At 37.8% G+C, this 19,539-nt stretch overlaps 3 protein-coding genes across 4 annotated transcripts; 1 reads left to right on the plus strand and 2 right to left on the minus strand.

Annotated features, from left to right (window-relative positions):
• Window positions 1–2,531: 2,531 nt before the first annotated feature.
• LOC126607346 (histone-lysine N-methyltransferase ASHR2-like) lies at window positions 2,532–6,502 on the minus strand. Its single transcript, XM_050274898.1, has 2 exons — window positions 4,638–6,502; window positions 2,532–2,743 (listed from the first exon to the last, which is right to left on the minus strand). The coding sequence occupies exon 1, from the start codon at window positions 5,906–5,908 to the stop codon at window positions 4,667–4,669; it is 1,242 nt and encodes a 413-aa protein (XP_050130855.1). The 5' UTR covers window positions 5,909–6,502; the 3' UTR covers window positions 2,532–2,743; window positions 4,638–4,666.
• A 249-nt stretch (window positions 6,503–6,751) lies between these two features.
• On the plus strand, window positions 6,752–10,214 carry LOC126607345 (eukaryotic peptide chain release factor subunit 1-3-like). Of its 2 annotated transcripts, none has more exons than XM_050274896.1 (3): window positions 6,752–6,974; window positions 8,194–9,674; window positions 9,757–10,214. In XM_050274896.1, the coding sequence occupies exon 2, from the start codon at window positions 8,235–8,237 to the stop codon at window positions 9,540–9,542; it is 1,308 nt and encodes a 435-aa protein (XP_050130853.1). In that variant the 5' UTR covers window positions 6,752–6,974; window positions 8,194–8,234; the 3' UTR covers window positions 9,543–9,674; window positions 9,757–10,214. The 2 variants fall into 2 exon arrangements, with proteins under 2 accessions (XP_050130853.1, XP_050130854.1); XM_050274897.1 differs by having other exon boundaries at window positions 9,817–10,214.
• Window positions 10,215–12,482: 2,268 nt separating this feature from the next.
• On the minus strand, window positions 12,483–16,053 carry LOC126608833 (U2 small nuclear ribonucleoprotein A'-like). The gene is made up of 8 exons (XM_050276835.1): window positions 15,757–16,053; window positions 15,617–15,657; window positions 15,369–15,498; window positions 15,075–15,280; window positions 14,343–14,507; window positions 13,692–13,742; window positions 13,422–13,595; window positions 12,483–12,778 (listed from the first exon to the last, which is right to left on the minus strand). The coding sequence occupies exons 1-8, from the start codon at window positions 15,836–15,838 to the stop codon at window positions 12,773–12,775; spliced, it is 855 nt and encodes a 284-aa protein (XP_050132792.1). The 5' UTR covers window positions 15,839–16,053; the 3' UTR covers window positions 12,483–12,772.
• Window positions 16,054–19,539: the final 3,486 nt, after the last annotated feature.

Below are 19,539 nucleotides of genomic sequence, written 5' to 3' on the forward strand. Positions count from 1 at the left end.
TGACATTTTTTGTGGTTTAATTTTGGTCATTTTATGTTTGATCAAGAATCTATGGCCATAACTCTGCCCTTATTGCATAATAAAAATGATAACAACATGCGACAGATACATCTGAAAATTTTATGACATTTGAATCAAACCATTATGGCCAGCCTATTACGAGGCTCAATCACTTTCTCATCTTCTTATTATAGATAATATCGTTTGTTCAAAATACATTTTGTTATAGCATATAAAATGATAACAATATGCGACAGATACATCTGAAAAAAATCTTCCTTCTCTGCCGGCTTTAGATTTTCTCAATCTATTTTGGCATTGCTTTCCCGAATCCCGACTCTCTTTGTATCTGATGAGCCGCAAACATAAAATGCCTGACTTCCCAAAAGCGTGACGTGAACAGCTGAAGCTGTTTCTCGCTGGGATGGGACTGCTTTTCAGCAGCTCAGATTTTTGCTTTTTGGCCTGGATTTTGAATAATGGAAGCAAACCATGGGTTGTAATTGTATTACTAAAAAAATGTAAAACTCATGCATTAGACTCTCTTTCCAAATTTATTTCCCTTTTTTCGCATGTACGTACACGTTACATTCTTGTGTATATATTTAGTACAACTTTAATAACTATATACCGTAAAAAAATTGAAAAACTACTATTTTAATTTCAATATTCCTTCCAAAATTAATTGATTTTCCCCACCAAGTAGAAAATGTGGTTCACGCTAGAAAGAAGATCGTTCGAAGATTATTTGCAAGGTTATCGTTCAATAACTTCGAATATTTGACTTAACTAAAAAGTAATCTAATGAAGACCTTAACTTCGAATATTGTCAAAAAATATACGACTTTTTAAAAGAAGACAAATATAATTAAAATGACGAATAAGAACAAGATTTAGAATTTGAAACTCTCAAAACGTAAAAAGGAAAAAGCAAAAGTAATAAAGAGGAATGGCTACACCTCCCGTGTTGTTCACCACTATCTTTATGCACTTGATTTGTTTTATGGTCAATTCAGCATTCAATTTCAGTGACGAGTTGATAAGCTTCCATCCTGTGATGAGGTTGCGAGATAAACAGACACACAGAAAAAAGAAAAAGAAAAGAAAGATTGAAGATAAGGAACCAATGATGATTCTTTTCGGATATTGGTCAGAAATTATTTTAAATATTTTTATTTAAAATTAAATATGAATAGTATTTGATAAAAATTAATCATATAATAAATGTTAAACGGACACGATTTAAAGATCTTAAGATCCTCATTGGTAAGGAACGGACATGGGCAAAGATAACGCAGACAAATAAGCAAAAGCACAAAGCAAACCCGCCCCGCCCCACTCCACTATGCTTCAAAAAAATTCCATGAATATGGTAGGCAGCTCATAACTATTTTCATTTGATTTTGCATCCGAAGTTTTATCGCAGTGACAAAAAATAATTACTCATGTCATGTAATGTAGGTTCAATTCTTAGCAATAATCTTCTTTTAACAACTATCTATGTAATCCATTAACATTATTGCTCTACTAAAAAAAAGATTAAAAAAAATACAAACAATGTAAGGCGGATTAAACATCTGAGTGTGTCAAAAACATTTTTCTAACATCAATATCAACAACATATACCTACACGATATTAATGACAAAGATTGCTTTATTTAGTGAACATTTATGTTCACAAGCATTTTGATGTCTCAAATTTAAAAAAAAAAATATGTCCAACTCTGTAACAAAATTTAAGTAATTATTGCAGAAGCACTTTGACCCTGCTTTCCGTATAAGCTGCTTCGCCGAAACACATACAAAATATGAAATTGGGGAATTTAAAATGAGTAGATTCAATGTACTTAGAGTGATTTACAAATGATTACTTGAAATGATTCATTTAAAAGTGATTTGGTAATGCTCATTACTCATACGGTATATTTTCATTGGAGGCAGATTGTCTGCCCTTCTGTTATGATGTCATTCTCATCCCCTCCTATTTGTGCAGTCACAATTAAGTCATATTAACATTTTATATTGATTTTTTATAGAGCTAAAACAAAAAACAATAGGAATATATAATATTGACGTTGCTTAACCGTGACCGCACAAATAGAAGGGATAACAAGGGCACCATAACAGGAGGGTAGACGATCTGTTTGTAGGGTTTAGTGTTTAGGGTTAAACCTAAATTCTAAACCCTAAATTGTAAAATAGCTAGAAATCCCTCGTCCAAACACATCGTTAAGCAGAGTAACATAAATTAGGTAAAACACGATTACATTGCATAGCCACGGACAACGCCGTTCATGACGTCCTAAACCTGAAAACACAATCACCCTTAATAACTTTTGCAGGGGCATTACGCACTGATAAAGTTGGAAGCATTACAAACACGAGAGTAGTAGGCGGTGCAACTATAATAAGCATATGGTGGTCCAAAAACTCCAAAACAGCAAGTGGGGTGATTCATATAATGTGATTAGGAAAGCATCTACGTATTTGATTCGATCAAAAGGGTGGAGCAGTTAAAGGGGAATAGTCAGTTACCAAAACCAAACTTGTAATAGGCCTATTACACAAGTAAGTTTTCCAATCAATTGGATGTCATTAGCTATTCATTGATTGCTATGAGTTTTCTTTTGAGTAAAGCAAAAATCTTACCGCCTATAGCATATCGGACCACCACATAATCGGGTCACGCAGTTTGAATGATTGGTGCTGGCGGATGTCTGCCCGTGCTCCTTCACCAATGTTTCTGTAATCGAAAAGAAAGATCAGCTTCTATTAAGAGTAAGCTCTACCGGAGGAAATAAGACTAAAGGTCGTATCCAGTGCACAAGACTTTCGCTTTACGGAGGAAATAAGACTATGGATGTTTTTTTTTTCTTTTCCAAAAGATTATTTCAAGCATCGCTTTTCAAGGGTAGAGAGAGAGAGAGAGAGAGAGAGAGACGCGCGCAGACACACATGAAACGGACAATTATATTGGACCGCCCTAGGTGCAATATTTTCTAGGCATAAACATCACATTACTATATTTTTGGATGATAGACATGGTATAGTTTCAAACCAAAGAAGGAAAGGAGGCTATATAATGCATACAGGTAGCGTATGCCATCTGATGAATACAATTCCAAACAGCTAGCATATGCTTATACACTAATTGAACATGAAACCTACTGATCCTTTTGGAGAAAACCCTAAACTGCTTCAATAAAAAGTCAGCATCCTAATCCCTCATTTGTCACCAAACGTAGCATGAAATTAAGCTTTCCTATCTCAACGTGGTATCTAAGTATAGAGAATTGAGAATTCCCACTAAGCACCTGTTGGCCCTAACTTACAAAGGAAAAGAAAAAATGCTTATGTATATTAAAGGACAATGGCGCACACACCAGCAATCCACCCACAGGAATCATTGGGTCATCGTATTCCTAAAACAAGAACTAGAAATACGAACATTGCAAAGAGGAATAACCAATTTAATAAAAACTCTGAAACCTCTAATTATGCTTTTGCTTTCTTTCATTGAGAAGATTGTGATTACCAACTTTTGATCTCTTGAAGCCTGTGATCTAAACATTCAACGAGTATTTTTAACATATACCTACTTCTACGGATGCACTTAAATTATCTTGATGTCTATAGAATCATGGCTTGGCATGAAAGTCTTGCGATTTATCCCAATCTGATCAACTAGTTTTGTACACAAAAAGTTAGACAATCCTTAACTAATATGCATGTTCGTATTAGTTTTATGAGAAGGTTTGCCATATATTTCAACTTGCTCCCAAAGAAAGCATGCAGTCATTTTCCCATTAAAAGTATAGGCTTTTGCTATCCCTTTTTTAAGTATGCACCCTTTACTCAAACTTCTTCCACTATATATTTTTAGGTACTTAGGTACATGCGTACATGCATCAAGATACAGGAGGACATCTAGGCTTTCCGTCTGTCAATTTGCTGTATCAAAATCACAGTTGTCTAGTTTATCATTAAAAAGCTTTACCAAGTGGCAATTAGATGTGTTGGAATTGTTTTGTTGTTTTCTTTCTTTTGTGATTTTGGTCTTTCTTTTTTGTCTTTCCCTAAAGAATCCTAAAAAGTAAAGCAACTAGAGAAGAAGAAATATTTCATTCCTAAAGAAAACCAAAATCCACACATTTAGAACAGGTTCCTAATCATAGTTAAACTTTGGTCTGAAGACTCTGAATATGTCCTGATGACGGACAAATACACGAGCTAACAACAATAGGGCATGTAACCGCTTACAATTTGCTAAGGATTCTGCGGGATGACACATAGATTAGGCCAATCAGGTGATACAAATTTAAATTGCCTAGCAAGGATAAAACCAGAGGAACACTCTAAATGCTTGCTTGATAACACACCAATTTCATCTCGATAAGTGACCTTATCTTATTTTCATTATAGGAGTCTTAAACATAACCAATTCAACTTTTTTTCATTAATATAGAAGTTTACAAGCAATCATCACATAAACTGGTGAGCAGTTTGATCAGAAGGTGCATATTCATATTTAGCGTCGAAACTCAAAAAATACAAAGGATTCAGTTTCTAGCTGTTAACTCATTAACTAACTAAAACAAAAGGTGAATTCAATGCAGAAAGATAATAGTCAAACTTACACAAAGCCAGCAACCAAGAAAGCAGTTAGTTAGCTATCCTCATCTTTCTTAAGGTTGCCACAGACATTGCACTCCATGACAGTCGAAGGAGTTCCGTCATCTTTTGGGGGCAATGGAGCCAGAGTGCCCCAGCAATTGGTTCTATTGCACATGAACCTGAGAAAGAAATAGGCGTGTGGGAAATCGGATTCCCCTTGGGCTTGAGCTTCGGCTTCTGCGACGTTATTCCCGGCTTCCCGTTGGGCTTGAGCTTCGGCTTCTTCAATGTTATTTCCGGATTCCAGTTCTGATTCCAAGGCTGCTTCCATTTCCTGGTCTTGGTCCTCATCCATACACTCTTCTTCTTCCTCACCCTCATTGTCAGACCAATTAGTTTCCACCTTGCAGCGATCACATTGGCAAGCGAAGCCATAGTCCTCCGCCAGAGTCCTCTGCCGGTTCGAATAGCTCTGGTTAACCGGAAAATAGCTCAGGCAAATCTCCCTCCCCGCTGGAACATCATGGATCATCCTGATAACCATGTCGGTGTTGTGTTTGCTGTCTGTGTCGATATAATCGAAGCGGCAGGCATTGGGGAGGCAGTCGTGGTTAAAGAACGAAGCTTTCGGATAAATGGCGTAGGCCCTGCTCGCCCTCTGCGACAATTCCGTGAAGGGTTCCATCAATCCGAAGGCGTTGAGCTTGTCCTTGGCCAGCAGGGCCGCCGAGAGCTCCACCGTAAACGGCTGCTCTAGGAACACTGGGTGGGGAGCACAGAGTGTCGAGATGAGGGAGTGAAGAAACTGGGCAGCAGCCGTGGTGTCGGCGTCGGCGAGGTCGTGTGGCTGGCCCTGGAGAGACAATAAAATCTGGAAATCGGAAGGGGAAACCGCCGCGAGGTTGTAGGCGGCGATCAGGAAACTAGCCTGGACCTGCCGCTCGAGCGGCTGGCCGGAGAGCAGCGAAGGGGAGTCACGGAGAAGGCGGAGGGCATAGCAGGCCCAAGGGGAGTGAGAGGATGAGAGAGCGGTGGAGAGGCAATGCGGGCCGCAGAAGACATGGTGCGAACACAATGGACATACTTGGGGTTGAGCTTGAGGTTGGGGTTTTTGTAAGGTTTTGAAGCAGTGTTGGCAGTAAGGTTGGGGAGAAGGAGCAACGAGAGAAAGAGCGGAGTAGAGGAGGATCGGAGAGTCTCTGAGAACTATTTCGCCGCCCCTGAGTGGCTGAGCCGCCACTAACCCCCGTCCTCTCCCTTCTATCTCCGTTACCCTCAATGATTCCTTCGTCATTTCCGTTTGCTTCCTGCGGTTTTCGGTCAGTTGTCTCAGACAATCAGAGGTTTTGACCAAAAATTAAATGACTATCACTATCACCCTAAACCCTAAACCCTAAACCCTTCCTTTTTTCACACTTAAGTCGTTTTTTTTTTTTAACCCTAAGCCCCGGAAACCCTTTTACCCTTTGCTTCATTTTTTGTTTGGGGCTAAAGAGTTTGGCCAAGTGATTTAATCTCAGTTAAGATTTTATTTTTTTATTTCTTTTTTATCAAACGTAAGGTACACATTTTGTATACAAGCAGAGAATGCCTTAAATGCTTTTGTTCAAGACGTTGTGATATATCAAGTTCGATTTACTAAATATCACTTGTATAAAAAGAAAGTTAAGATAATTAATTCACCTACTTCAACCTCGTACACAAGATATAGTGCTATAAACCTGGTTGAATGCCCTCATAGATCGAGTTTAACTTGTGCATTTGAAGTTGTGAATTGGGCACAAGTAATTGTTTCGACATATGAGCTAGACATAATGAGTTATGAATATATAATAAAATAAATTTTATAACATATTATTATCCATAAGTTACAAGTTCCGTCTTATAAAATCTAACCAATCTTTACCAATCCAATCTCATTCCTAAAACTCAATCTCATCCAACCTACCAAATAGATCTAAATGCTAGAGTAGATCAAATTTGGTTCATGGGCCTCCATTCCTCTCATGGCCAGAAAATCCAAAGCACCATGTTCACGCATTGGATTTAAGCCCAAAGAGAAACTTGAGTTGGAAGTTTTGACGTCTAAATAGGTAGCCGCCGTATATTATCGTGGCCAAGTTCTTGTCCTTGTTTTTGGTTGTGGTAAAGGTCGGTTCCGGAGAAATCCAAAATTGCAAGGGGTGGGACGATGGGTTGATCTAATCTAACCAGGGTTAAAAGTTGGGTTAGGGTTAGGCCCAGCGGTGCCTGGTGGTACTATATAAACCGAACGTCCCTTCTGTCAGCTCTTGTTTTAATATCAAAGTATCATCCGCTCTCGACTCTCCAGGAGCTCTTGGCTGCGCGCTTTCCATCAGGTCCTCCCCCTTCCTCCTTTTTATTGTAGTTATTATTTTGTTCTGCGATTTTTCTAAGTTTCATACGCGATTTTTCTAGGGTTGTTATGCGACTTTTCTAGGGTTATTATGCGATTTCTCTAAGGTTCTTATGCGATTTTTCTAGGGTTCTTATGCGCTTTTGTTCTCTCAATTGTTTCGATCTGCTGTTTAATTCTGTCGAATTTGAAAATTGGTATATTTTATATTCCCTGTGAAAGTATGCATATTGTGATTGCTGATTTTTTTTCTGAAGATATGCAATCAATTCGTGTATGATTGTTATTTTTTTACTTTTTTGTTACATGCTTTTTGTTTTTGCGTTGAAATCATCAAGTTTTATGCATAATTTGTGGTTGTGTTGATATGCCCTGTGATTAATAGTTTCCATCGTGAATAATTGTTGCTGTATTTTATGCTTGATAGCATGTATCTATTATTTTTAGCTGAATTTTGTCAATTGTTGCCGGGGATGTGTGTTTTTGGGTATATGCATGCGTCTCATCCCTTGTTACGTGCTATGGCTGGATTTGAATAGATTGCATGAAAGTATGTAGTGTGGAGGCATTCTGGTATGTTATAAATTTAGATTGTGTGCCCCTCAGAATATGTGGTAACATGTGTAATTAGGATGCTTATTCCTTTTAATGTGGATTCAACGGCTCCAGATTCGGTATTTATAGTAATAACTTTTGCATTCAAGCTATTACCTTATTGCTGCTTGTTTTGCATTTCGGGTTTTCCTCTGTTTAGCACTTTCAACGTGAAATGCATGACTTCTTTTCGTGTTCTACAGACTCGGTGTTTATAGTTAGAACATCTTAACTTATATGCTTCTTCATTTTCATTTTGTTTGTCGTCTGCTTAACTCTTCCAACGTGAAATTGTGACTTGTTGTGTTTTTCGAACAGTGTATGTAGTTACAACTCTTGCATTCTAGTTCTTACCTTATATGCTTCTTCATTTTCATTTTTGTTGTTGGCTGCTTAAACCTTCCAAAGTGAAATGCGTGGATATTTGTTGTGTTCTTTGAATTTAGTATTTATGGCTAAAATTTCTGCATCCTGGCACTTTACACTTTGTTACTTCTTGTTTCGTATTTTGCCTTTACTTATTGAGTTTTACTCTGTCTTGTAATTGGTGGCCTTATTTCATCTGGTTTTGTTCTTTTGAAACTCATCTGCTCAATGTTATTTTGCAGGCCATCATTTGTTGTTTCAGCTGTTGCTGTAATTCTTCAGAATGGCAGATGGTCACGAGACTGATAAGAACATTGAGATTTGGAAGATTAAGAAACTGATCAAGGCACTTGAAGCTGCAAGGGGTAATGGAACCAGCATGATTTCTCTCATCATGCCTCCCCGGGATCAGATTTCTCGTGTGACTAAGATGCTTGGTGATGAATTTGGAACTGCATCGAACATTAAGAGCAGGGTGAATCGTCAATCTGTTCTTGGGGCTATTACCTCTGCGCAGCAGAGGCTCAAGCTTTACAACAAGGTTCCTCCTAATGGGCTTGTGTTGTACACAGGGACCATTGTTACTGACGATGGGAAGGAGAAAAAGGTTACCATTGATTTTGAGCCTTTCAGGCCCATCAATGCATCTCTTTACCTCTGTGACAACAAGTTCCATATTGAAGCGCTGAATGAACTCTTAGAATCTGATGACAAATTTGGCTTCATTGTCATGGATGGAAATGGGACACTTTTTGGGACATTAAGTGGAAACACTAGAGAGGTGCTTCATAAATTTAGTGTTGACCTTCCAAAGAAGCACGGAAGAGGAGGGCAATCAGCTCTACGTTTTGCTCGTCTTCGAATGGAGAAGCGACACAACTATGTTAGGAAGACAGCGGAGCTTGCAACCCAGTTTTATATTAATCCTGCCACCAGTCAGCCCAATGTTTCAGGATTAATACTCGCTGGGTCAGCTGACTTCAAAACTGAGCTTAGTCAGTCAGATATGTTTGATCCTCGTCTGCAGGCCAAAATACTGAATGTGGTGGATGTTTCTTATGGAGGAGAGAATGGTTTCAACCAGGCTATTGAGTTGTCGGCAGAGATCCTGTCCAATGTGAAATTCATACAGGAGAAGAAGCTGATAGGAAAATACTTTGAGGAGATCAGCCAGGATACAGGAAAGTATGTTTTTGGTGTGGACGACACACTAAAAGCTCTAGAGATGGGTGCTGTTGAAATTCTTATTGTGTGGGAAAGTCTCGACATCAATCGGTATGTGCTGAAAAATATTTCTGGCGAGATTATAGTGAAGCATTTCAACAAGGAGCAGGAGAACAACCAGAGCAACTTCCGGGATGCTGCCAATGCGGACCTAGAGGTTCAGGACAAGATGTCACTGCTGGAGTGGTTTGCTAACGAGTACAGGCGCTTTGGTTGTAGTCTTGAGTTTGTCACCAATAAGTCACAGGAGGGGTCACAGTTCTGCCGTGGTTTTGGTGGAATTGGGGGGATTCTTCGCTACCAGCTTGATATGAGGTCGTTTGATGAGTTTTCTGACAATGAAGAAGTTTATGACGATTCTGAATAGCAATCAATCAACTCTTCCCCAAAACTGGTGCAGGAAGGTGGGGTGCAAAAAGCCTGCACCAGTGCGCTCGGAGTCGTGGTTGCTGCTGCTGCTCCTGAGCTATTGACAGAAACATGCTCACGCTTGATTGAGGTATTTCTTCCCTCTTTAATATAGATAAAATTATTTTCTTTTACAGCGATCAGTCCCTTTATCGTGTCTTTATTTCTTGAAGGACATTACATTGTTATCTGATCCTGAAAACCTTGATCTGGTGATTTCATCTGGATCGCAGAAGAGGCAAGGAAAATCGATCATATTGGACGAGGATACAACGCCGAGGACTGCTTCCTTTGGGCCAAGACCTTCCGAACATATGCACCCATGTATCGAGAACCCCATAATGATGCTGCATTGTGGTCCTTGGGGTTGCGCATCGCATTTGGTTATGTAGTTGTATTTTGTGGTTTACTTGTGACTTAAGCCGTGTTGTGTCGTGTCGTGTCTGTCTTGTGAAACAATTTACTAGCATCGATGTGGTATTGTCTGTCTTGTGAGACAATTTACTAGTGTCGTGGCGGCGCATCTTTGAGATGGAGCCGGGCTGAATAATCATGTTTGAACTAGGAGTTACGTTTCTCTTATCTGCTTGTGATGACTCTAAACAAGTAAACCTATGCTTATTGTGGCTAATACTCCTCATCTTTCTTGGTACGTTGGATTCCTTTGGATGCTTGATGTGTAGACTTGGAATTGGATTGGTCATGGAATTCTTTTGGATGCTTTGAGAGAATGTTTTTAGGTTTTAAAAGCTCTTGGAAGTGTTTTTTTTTGTAAGGACTTGCATTTTTACCAAAGATTGGTTCTAAAAATATTCGCGCTTGGTGTTTTCAGTCATTATAAAAAGAACTTCTAAACAAACTCAAGTAGTTTAAGACGGGCCTTTGTTTATTTATATCAGTTATTTTCGTTTGATTTATTCAATTTAATAACTAAGAATAAGTACGGTAACAATCGCATAACTTATATAGCAATGTCTCTTATATGTTGGCGAATCCAATGGTGTTTGGATATACACACAAAACATGGCACATCAGTTGGTGTTCAAAAAAGGTGGTGCTATCCACGTTCATTTTTATATTTTTTGATCTTTTCAATTTATTTGTCTGATGGCTTAACATTGAGAGAAGTGTGTGGAAGGTTAAAAAGAGAGTGGATAGCATCATCCTTCTAAAATTGGTGTAGTAAAGTTCATGTCTAAGTAGTGGTCATTTTGAAAACATGTGCTGTGGTTATAATATAGGCATAAGATTTTCACTCTCATTTTCAGCCTCATGCACATTCATGTTTACTTCTGGTCTTTCAATGGAATAAAGCAAAATAGAATCATTCAATGGAATAAAACAAAAGAGAATCAATTGGCAAATAAATAGGAATGTCAGAAAAAGAAACTATGTGCAAAAAATATTTTTGCATTGTGACATTTTTTCTATTGGAAATAATAACCGCACACAAATTTTCTTCTTACACATAATTATTTATTTATAGTCATCAAATTCAATAAATCACATAATAACAACGACACAAGCGTGTAATGTGAGAACAAAATTTATTAAATGAGAGGCAACTAATAGCCCAACAAGAAAACAAACCCTGAACCACAAGGAAGATGAAGCCCAGGAAGCGCGGCCCATATAAACAAGTGGGGTTTGCAACTTGCAGGGCAGGTGACAATTAGGTCTAGCGTTCGAGTTGCGGCTCGTCTATAAAAGGCTGCTTTGGTATCCATTCGGTGGAACACCGAATACGCGGACGCGGCCGCCGTCCCAATGCCTCAAACGGAAGGCCACAAAATTCTGCAGAATCCTTTGTTTCCGTTGTTTATCCCTCTCTGCCTTGTTGATCGATACTCCGCTTTGTTCTTCACTTTTCATCTCTGCTGATAAATTCTGATTCGCATTTGCATGGTGTTTTTTTTATTTTTAAATTGCTTTCTCAATACTTTCTTTCAGTTGATTGGATTAAGTTTCGCATTTGATTTGATGTGAAGCAGCAGCAGCAAAAGCAGCTCCCGATGATTGAACTCCATTTATATATTAAAAGTTTCAGCCTTGTCTGAATCAATTCTGTGTTGATAGGTTTTTCGTTCTGAGGGAGCTGCCTCTTTTTCTTTTTTTTATTCTTTTTTCTTTTTATTTACTTTTCTTTTTTTTTTCTTTTTTTTTAATGTTTCAGTACGGCAATTGTGGAAGTTGCAGAAAAGTATTCGAAATTAAGAGATCCAGGGAAATAAATGAAAAAAAGGTTTTCTGGTAGCTGTAAGAAATGATATGTCATGGTAACCAGTTTGGGAGCAACCACTCAAAAGTCTGTAAGAAAATGAACATGGTACCCCACAAGTCCCTCAGCAACTCATGAGCTGATACGTTTTCAAACACTCTTCTTGTACGATACTGCGTAGTCCTAACTGAAAACGTTTATGTAACAAGTACTTGTGCGTGCTCATAAGCGCTTTCGTTACAAGTAGAACACAAATTTTATCAAAAAACCAAGTTACAATTCCACGGTGGACCGCCGTTCCAGAACATCCTCATCCAATTTGCAGCATTCTTGTTCGTGATGAAGAGGTTGAGTATAAGACTGGCCGCTAAAGGCGGCCGTGCGTGATCGTAGGACTGCGTCCGGCAAACGCTGAAGATATCGCTCCGTGTCTGTGGCCGTGGAAGCAATAGACAATTCTTGGGCGCCATTAACTCCGCCATGACCAAGACCACAGTTATGTCAACTGGGACATCTCCGGAATGTCACTGTTTAATTTATAGCGTATAGTGCAAGAGAACGGCATGAAGATTACGGTAGTTTTGTAATATTTTGCAAAACCGATTAAAAGTTAAAACATCCGTAGTAAAATGTAACATTGGAACAAGTAAGAAAAAATTGTGCAGTGGTTGACGGCCTTCGTTATTTTGTAACTCAAACAACACGAATATATGAAATTTGACACAAACTTTGTATCAACATAATACAGATATGAACCGTTCCAACTCTCCCAAAAGCATGTTAGAAAGGGATTAGTGTTAATTAATCAGGCAAAAATAAATTGTTCTTACACAGGCATAATCCCCTTGTTCTCTCGTATATTGAACAGAGTTCAAGGAGTAGCAGAATTTCCGAATCAATAACTTTTCCAGGCGCAGCCAAGGGGTTCGAATCAGACAAGCTTTACAATGCCGGGATATATTTGGATTCTCCTACTCCTGCAAGAGGAAAAAGTACATTAGTACTAGAACCAGAGAATATCAACCAACATATCATATAAGTTCGCCTGCCTACATACAGACTACAGGATCGTAACACATGCGAACGCAGTACTAATTTATAACAACTATCCTTCTCAAAATGGGCTCAGCAATTACACAATCTAACATATCATTATCAACCTTGCTAAACAATTGATTCTTCCCAAGTGGATCCTAATTCTGTATGAATCACTAATGTGAAGAAGCCTAAATCCATCACAACCTAAGCCTGCAGAACTGATGGGAGCTACAAAAGTAAGTTTAACGTGAAATGAATTCCGATAGCTGAAGAAATAAACAGACAAAGGCTGAACCGAACTCATCCTATTTCCTTCTGTCCATTCCCTATGCCCTTACATTATGACAATATTATAAACCAACACAGTCCCTCTTGTTTGTAAAGGGTCCTGTTTGTACATTGCATTATTTGAAAACAATAACACCACTATCTTGATTTATAAGATAATTTTTGAGGCCATCAAAGTTGTACGCATCTTCTTACCCGGATAACATGAGACCCTTCTACAACAGTGCACAAAGATGAAGAAAAAAATATAGAAAATACTTTTAAGTTTAAACATTATAGGAAGTGCATCGATACCTGTTCCATCAGTTCAGCTTCATCGTTCTTCTGCTCCTCCACATCTTTTGGTTCAGTACTAGCCTCATTTTCAGTATTTGTGTCCATTTTATCATCCCTTTCTTCAACACTATTGGGCTCAGCATCATCATCAAAAATTTCCAAATCTGCAGGAAGCTGACCCGACTTCAGTGCCTGCTCATGCAAAACAAGTAGAATGTTAAAGTAAAAACATTAAGAGATAAGACATCGAGAAAATTGTGAAGTAGTTTCTCAGCTTGAGCAAACAACCTTTTCAAGTCTAGCAACCTCTTCAAGAGTCGAGGAATTCACTATGGCAGCCTGCACATGGACAAACAACGTATAAAATAATTGAAAACCTAAGGTGACTCCACAAATAGCTGCACGGTAGGAGAAAAAACCACCGAAACAAAACAATAATCTATCACAAAAGATCAAATTCTCTATCAATTCCCACAACTGGATATCTCGATATATCAGAATAACTTTCAGTTGGGACAACTAATGCCTAAACAGCAAAGTGAAGACAATTTAACATGGAGAATAGACAATGTATCAGAATTGCTCAATCAATTTACACTTGTGAACAAATCCAATTATAAAGGTTGGAAAAATAATTTCATACTAATGTTTATTCATTAGTAGAGGAAAAAAGAATAACCCTAATTAACTGTTTCTTCCTTCACATTTAGAACACGGACTTAAAAAGACTATGAAAATTGTTATTTCTTGAATAAAACTGCGTTGATTATAAAAGTAATTGAATGGTGAACTTTGTCTCTCCTAGATACATTTAAATAATATTTCATTCGTTTTACTAACAGCTCCAACGTGAGAAAGACGTAGTTTTTCCATGCACATACATGGTCACAGAATATAATGATTGATGAAATTATGTAAAAACTTGATAGCTAAGATTACCTTGATTTTCATAATTTGTTCAGGAGTGGGGGCAACAACTTTTGGAGCCTGTTGTTCCTGGGAAACTTCTGGAACCTCTGCAGGCACGAATTTTTTGGGAGATACCTTTCTAGTCTCTTCTTCAACCTCTTTAGATGAAAACAAAGTTTGTGCTTCCAGTCTCTCCTATGATTGATAGAACAAGCCCAAATAATAATTAATCCAGGTGATAGGTACAAAAGGGACAAGCTAACCTTCTACGAAAAATAGCATTCTATTTCATATTTCCACTTTTTGGGTGAAAGTAGTAAGAAATAAGCAGAAGCCATTGATACAAGTTAGCAAAAATGAAGCATTTGGAAGGAACAAAGCCTTTTAAAGCTATAAAACCAAAATAATATTGTGTAATGTCTGGGAATCAGACACTACAGAAATTGATTTTCAGTAGCCTACGAGTAAAAATCGAAAATCCCCCGGAGAAAAAGCGTCACAATTATAATACAACATATATGTCACATTACACCGTAGCTAAGTACAATATGGCCAAGCCAGTTTTGCTCACAAGAGGTGTGCTTCTGTCATGTCAGCATGGAACTCAGCTATGCAATTCAGGGCATTCTAATACCAAGTATTAGTGTTCCATTAGTATGTTATTCCTAGGCACTCTAAAAGCATCTCATAAATGGTACCATAGAAAAGTAGCGCCCACACCACAACGACAAACATTAGTTTGGCAATCTAAAGTTGACTCACCTTGTTTTTCACCTTCTTAAAATCAAGAACCCGAAGCGATTTTAACTTATGAATCAAGTACAGCCTATAGTTGGGTTTCTTGGTGATGTTGTTATCCAAAAGGCTAAGGTACTGCAACTTTGGGAGGGATGCAAGAGGGTCGATCTCTACCAGGTTGACTAGCCTGTTGTTGGTAAGCACCAAGGTGTGTAACTTCGGCAAGAACTCTGCATTTACATACAACTCGATACTTGGTACATAAAAGATAACATGATGGTATGACATAAAAGTGACAGAAGGATAGAAGTTAGTTACCTCCAATGTTGGGATTGATACGGGTGATTCGGTTGTTATTAATAATCAAAGTACCCAAACGATTAAGATAGGGCATGTTTTCGAGCTTGACGATTTCATTGTCAGACAAATCAATGGTGTCAAATTGGTCCTGTTCAAATTAAACCGAAAAACCATATTTCATTCAACTAAATTCAGCAATTTGAAGCAGATTAAATCGAAAAAACGATGGCTTGAAACGATTACAGTTAAATTTAAGTAAATCACACCTCTGTCGCTCCCAAGTTTTCAATTACAGCAATCTTATTACCTGACAACAAAAAGGAAGCAAACAGTTTCAATTATCAAAACCCTAACGGCGTCAATGTAGGGTTTGGAGTTGGGAATTGGGAATTGGAATTGGAATTACCTCGGAGATCCAACTCTCTCTCCTTAAGAGCATTGAAGAAGTGAGGGCTCTTCCATACCAAGTCAGCAGTCAGCCTCACCATCTCTCTCTCTCCCTATCTTAGCTTTGCTGTTCCGCTCCGTCACTGTTGGCCTGGCCTTAAACCCTAAACCTCTACTTTCTCCGCTGCTAATTTGGGCCGGAGCTCGGAGGTCACCAGCCACTAAGTTGAATTGAAAAACCTAATTGTGCGCCTACCCGGCTGCGGCGTCGTTTTCGTCTTTTTGTAATTTAAGCAAATTTTCACTTTCGTCCATTGCAATTTCTTTTCTTGCATTTTCCGTTTTTGGAAGAGTTTACTGAAAAAGTAATATAAATAATATAATTTCTGGAAATATATATATATATATATATAATATACATATATATTGAATGAATTAAAATGAGGCCCAAATTTGATGTAAATATTCTTGAATTTTTGTACTAAAGCATAGATTAAAGAACCAACTGTAGCTATGGTCCCTTAACTTTAGCTCAATTGAAGCAATGGTCCCTCAACTAAAAATTCATTACCATTGGTTTCTCAACTCATCAAAATGTGCAGTTATGGTCCCTTAACTAAAAGTCCATTACCATTGGTCCCTCAAGTTTAATTCAACTGGAGAAATGGTTCCTTAACTTTAACCCAATTGTAGTAATGATCCTTACAACATAACTCGTTTTGACAAATTTTTTGACGTGGTTGACGAAAATGACCATAATTACACACTTTGATGAGTTGGGACCCTAATTATATAAATAGTTATTCCAACATTACTTATTTTGATAAATTTTTGACGAAATTGATGAAAATGACTATAGCTACGCATTTTGATAAGTTGAGGGACTAATGATAATGAATTTTTAGTTGAGGGACCATTGCTTCAATTTGATTAAAGTTGAGGGACCATTGCTACAATTTACTCTGGATTAAAATGCATTACAGCTCTAACTTGATTATAAAAATCATAATCCGAAGATAAGTTTATAGTTCCAAAATATGTTTTTAAAAAATCCGATGCACATTCAAAATAAAAACAGCACAAAGGAATAACTTTATGATAAATTCAATTAAGTTGTATTTTGATGTGCTTACTCCACTTGCACACGATTTGCTGATTTGTTGGATTAGGAAGTTGGTAACTTTATGATAATCAGTTTCTCATCATTTGCAATGGTATGCAGCCCTCGTTGCGCTTAAGAATCTTCTGCAACTCAGGAGTCAGGACAACCGAAGCTCTGGTTTTTAAGAACTTTTGTGGGTTGGATGGAGTCTTGGAGAGATTGAGCCGGCGACGGCAGGGTTTAATGGTGGTGGAAGACCACAGAGATTGTGCTATGGATGTGCAAAGCATCCGCAATGAAGTGCAGCAGATTTTTTATAGAAAGCTGGAAGAGGTGGCTACTAGACTTGCTTTGGGTAGCAATCTGTTTAGTAACTTACTTTTGGTCTTAACTACCATCCTATTATTTGCTTTGACTTAGAGTCTTATGGAAATGACAAGTAACGCGAAAGGGTGGTCAGGGGAAGGTTGAAATGCATCTGTGAGTCTTCCGGCCTTCAAAATGGTGGACTGCTGTAATGAAGCCATCAGCTGATCCCTTAAAAAAAAAAGACAAGTAACACGGGTTACCACATGATGCGAACTCAATCCTTAAACAACACTACATACTTGGGTACGTCTGGTGCGTTTGTAATTTATGTAATGCTCTTGATCTTGGATCTGTACATAGTAAACAGTTGGAAATCTAGTCTCTTTCCCCAGAAGGGAGACTAGGGTGGCCTTTGGTTGTAACTTGTAGTCATAGATTGATAGGTGAAACTTCAAGGGCAGAAATGTTATATGTTGAAGTTACGATCTTCTTGGGAAATGAATTTATCTTGGCAGTCAGCTTATCCAAGCATCTTTGGTGAAAATGAGATTTCGTTGTAAAACTAATTGACAATTAGGAAACTAATTTATATGCATGTGTAAAGGTAGTGTGGGTGAACACACTATGATTGCGTGATGGAAGTTGAATTTTCGCTCAGTAACTGATAACCCACGTCTCATGGGGAATGGGGAGGAGTAGTTTAACTCCTTAGAAGCTTTCCTTAACTTATCAATGTACGATAATTCCATATTCTCACGGAAACCGCCTGCATAAGCAACAAAGAAAGTTTTGAAGTGATACTTCTACACTTTGATACAAGAATAGGACTCTTCTATGAATGAAGTAGGTGGATAGTTCTTGCTGAACTATTAAATATCAATTTTTCTCTTTGGTATCTAAAAACACGGACTATTGTTGCATGATTGATCGTTGAATTTGATCTAAAAACTTAAAGTTTAACCTTTGGATATGATGCTACAGCTTGAAAAAACATCAGCGCTTAGTGCATGAAGTTACCAAATAAAAATAGGCTAAATGTATGGGGTGGAGATTGGTCCAATGTACTACTTATGATTTTCTATCATTTTCCTTGTCCTTCCTCACTAGGTACCGTAAGAATGAAAAATTCAATTGCTCTTTGTCGTGGATTTGCTCAAAAATACGTTTGAATTCATCGACTTGCTATGAAGGATGGCGACGTGTGCGATCGATCGAGCTCACGTCAACTTCTATTTCTCGTGCAAGAAAACAAGCATTTTGAGTGGCTTGTCTTAATCATCATTTGATCAAACGTCTTGTGTTCGAATTCATTTCTTTTTGTAGGACTTGTATCGAAAGTGGAAGAAAAAAAAAAGTAATTTAATCCGCAAAGAAATTTGATATGCTGTTGAACTCTGATCACTATGCCATCAACTTTAATCATATGATCAACATGCCGTGGATGTTCAAAAATTAAAATTAAAATTATGATCATATTAACTTAAAAAATTGGGAATTTTTATGGGCCTGAAGCAGTAGCATCAACATATTATGACAAAAAAGATTACATTTAATATATATATATATAAAGTGAGCATCCTATAACGGTAAAACATTCAAAATACCATAGATTGCCTTTTAAGAATTTCAAAAATTACAATTAAACCAAAAATAAGTTTAATCGATTCACCACTTTTTCATTGAACATGGTCTAATATAAAAAGGCAATTGCCACACACGTATGCGTGTGGCAAGACGCTATTTTAATTTAATACGTGTGTGGCAAGACGCTATTTTAATTTAATCACCAACCAATTAGAATTAGTAGTTTATTTAGTTGAAGGGTTGGTGTACAACACCTTGTATTTTGTAACTCACCAAACTCCGGGGTGCAACTTGCGAGTAGGTGGGTCGATACGGTGGGGAAGCGGGTTGGGGCGTGTGGGGCTGCTAGGCTTGGGTGGGTAGGTTGGGGATTTGGCGTTACAGGGTGGCTGCTGGGGTTTTTGTTTTTGCATTGGATTTGATGGAACAAAAGGCTAGTAAGAAGTAACTGTGCTGTGAAAAAAAAAAAAAAAACCGTTTGTTTTCAGAAGTAGGGGTATGGCTGTTTTTGCTTTCTACTGTTTTCGACTTATAATTTTGCCCAAAAACATCTCCCTACGTGTAGATTTATACAAAAATCTTGTTCAGCATATCAGATCAGTAGCCGTCTGTTGGTGTGTTGGTGTCTGTGGTGATGATGTTTAAGGATATTCTAAGGAATAAATTTGGTGAAATTAGAAAAAGTTACATTTATAATTTAATGGTGTGTATAAAAAAATGATAGTGTTTTTCATACACTTATTTTTACTTATGACACACTATTTTCAAATTTTAGCTATTGGATTGAATGAATTGAAAAAAATCAAT

This window comes from Malus sylvestris, chromosome 16 (genome assembly GCF_916048215.2).
Source record: "Malus sylvestris chromosome 16, drMalSylv7.2, whole genome shotgun sequence".
NCBI lineage: Eukaryota > Viridiplantae > Streptophyta > Magnoliopsida > Rosales > Rosaceae > Malus > Malus sylvestris.

Coding starts and splice junctions, on each gene's coding strand:
- LOC126608833 (XM_050276835.1), bottom strand. CDS start 15,838: ATGGTGAGGCTGACTGCTGACTTGGTATGGAAGAGCCCTCACTTCTTC. Junction 15,499..15,616: donor AAAACTTGGGAGCGACAGAG/GTGTGATTTACT, acceptor TAATTTGAACAG/GACCAATTTGACACCATTGA. Junction 14,508..15,074: donor TTAAGAAGGTGAAAAACAAG/GTGAGTCAACTT, acceptor TATCAATCATAG/GAGAGACTGGAAGCACAAAC.
- LOC126607346 (XM_050274898.1), bottom strand. CDS start 5,908: ATGACGAAGGAATCATTGAGGGTAACGGAGATAGAAGGGAGAGGACGG.
- LOC126607345 (XM_050274896.1), top strand. CDS start 8,235: ATGGCAGATGGTCACGAGACTGATAAGAACATTGAGATTTGGAAGATT.